Source organism: Tupaia chinensis, unplaced genomic scaffold, assembly GCF_000334495.1.
Source record: "Tupaia chinensis unplaced genomic scaffold, TupChi_1.0 Scaffold149964_2, whole genome shotgun sequence".
Taxonomy (NCBI): Eukaryota; Metazoa; Chordata; class Mammalia; order Scandentia; family Tupaiidae; genus Tupaia; species Tupaia belangeri.
Genome location: NW_006209806.1, coordinates 1,424,074 through 1,426,264, shown reverse-complemented (window position 1 = coordinate 1,426,264; position 2,191 = coordinate 1,424,074). Strand labels below are relative to the sequence as shown.

General features: G+C 69.5%; 1 protein-coding gene across 1 annotated transcript in view; it reads left to right on the top strand.

Moving 5' to 3' along the window:
* PIP5K1C (phosphatidylinositol-4-phosphate 5-kinase type 1 gamma) overlaps positions 1-2,191 on the top strand; it is a 21,984-nt gene that overhangs the window by 11,459 nt on the left and 8,334 nt on the right. The window contains exon 6 of the mRNA XM_027769615.1: positions 1,030-1,329. Coding sequence (XP_027625416.1) covers positions 1,030-1,329 — 300 coding nt within the window. The remainder of the gene's footprint in view (positions 1-1,029; positions 1,330-2,191) is intronic.

Here is a 2,191-nt window from a genome sequence, read left to right as displayed (position 1 = left end):
GCGGCTTCTGCGCCACGGCTGGCCACGGGGTCCCGTTTTCGTGGTTTGGTTTCACCTTTTAAACACGTGAAACCATCCAGGGTCAGCCGGTGGCGTGGGTGGCGTGGCTGGATCCCGCGTGGCCAGCTGCGCAGCCCGAGTCCCAGAGCACGTGGCTCACAAACTAGCCAGGCGTGCGTGTGTGTGTGTGTGTGTGTGTGTGTGTGTGTGTGTGGGCCCCGAGTCCCTGGCGGGGGGGGAGGAGGGCCTGCCGTGTGGCCATCCTCCGGGGTGCTCCTCTCGCGCTCTGACCGGTGCGTGCCCTATACCCAATGTCAAACAGTGGAACCCCGTCCACAGCCTCACAGAAAGGGGCACTGTCTGGGCCCAGCCTCCGGGCCTGGCTCTGCTGGCCTCTGGCCCTGCCCCAGGTGACACCTGTAGGCAGTGCCCTCCCCCCTTCTTCCTGTGCCCGTAGGTCTCAGCTGGTGGGGAGGCCTGGCCTGGCCGCTGCTTCATCGGGCACTCCCACTTAGCTCGGGGGCATGAGGGTCCCCAGTGCCTGGTGTGCCGGGGCTGGCCTCGGGGACAAAACAGGGACCCAAAGCCGTGCCTGCTCCCGGACCAGCATTCACAGAGCCCGCGATGGTCAGGGAGCACCAGGCCAGCCCACCACGGTGGCGTGCACTGTGTGACGCCCTGCCACGGGCTGGGGCCAGGGGACCATGTCGGGCCCGACCTCCAGGCTGCCTGTGGTGGTGGCACCTATGCTCCCAGCGCTGGGGAGGCGGAGGCAGGAGCAGCGTGAGCTGGTGACCGGGTGCCAGCAGCCAAGGTGGCCCATGTGTGGGGACAGCAGAGCTCTCAGCCTCCAGCCCCCGGGCCCTGCCAGCCCTAGCGATGCGCCGTCAGGAGGGTGGGCGGGAGCCGCCAGTGGGCAGAGCTGCCTCTGGGGAGGGGGCCACGTGACCCCGTGAAGTCGGGGTGCACAGGCGGGCACAGTGGGCCCGGGCCCTGGCCGCCCCCCCTGCCCGGCCGCCCGCCTCGCAGAACCTGAACCAGAACCCGCGCACGCTGCTGCCCAAGTTCTACGGGCTGTACTGCGTGCAGTCGGGCGGCAAGAACATCCGCGTGGTGGTGATGAACAACATCCTGCCCCGCGTGGTCAAGATGCACCTCAAGTTCGACCTCAAGGGCTCCACGTACAAGCGGCGGGCCAGCAAGAAGGAGAAGGAGAAGAGCACCCCCACCTACAAGGACCTGGACTTCATGCAGGACATGCCCGACGGGCTGCTGCTGGACGCCGACACCTTCAGCGCCCTGGTCAAGACGCTGCAGCGCGACTGCCTGGTGAGCCCGCGGCCGCAGACCTGCCGCGCAGCGGAGCGGGCTCACAGCCCCCTTCTCCGTGTCTCCCTCCTCGGGATCGGGCCCACGCACGCACCAGGCATTTTCCACCTGCCCTGACCCCTAGGCTGTGGGCTCGGCCCCTTTGTCTCCCTGTCTGTCCGTGTTGGCGTTTGCCTGGCTGCGAGGGCACTTCCGTGCGGGCAGTGGCGGCTCCTTCGCCCCGCTGGTCTGTCTCCGTACCCCCCCCAGGGCTCTCCGTGCCTGCTGGCTGTGACGTAACTGTCAGCTGAGCAGTGTCCCAGACATGGGGGTCCTCACAGAGGAGCCGTGTTGGAGGTGACGTCCGTGTCACGGCGAGAGCCTGGCAGCCCACACCGCTGTCACCAGCCTAGCGTGTCCCAGCCAGCGCCCTGGTGCTCTGGGCCTCCGCTTGCTCGCCTGTCGGGTGGGATGGCTGTGCCCCTGCCCGCGGGCTGTGGAGAGAGTGGGTAGCCGTCCCCTCGGGGGAGGGACCAGCTCGCCGGCCCAGAAGGAGGGAGCTGCTTGTCCCGTTAGAGGCGCCTGGCAGCCCACACCGCTGTCACCAGCCTAGCGTGTCCCAGCCAGCGCCCTGGTGCTCTGGGCCTCCGCTTGCTCGCCTGTCGGGTGGGATGGCTGTGCCCCTGCCCGCGGGCTGTGGAGAGAGTGGGTAGCCGTCCCCTCGGGGGAGGGACCAGCTCGCCGGCCCAGAAGGAGGGAGCTGCTTGTCCCGTTAGAGGCGAGGAAGGGGCCAGCTCACCCTGAGCCCGGGTGGGCGCGCCCGTGGGGCCCCAGGCCTGCTGCGTGCCCGGCCCCCGGCGGGGCTGGCCCGGGGCCCGCCGCG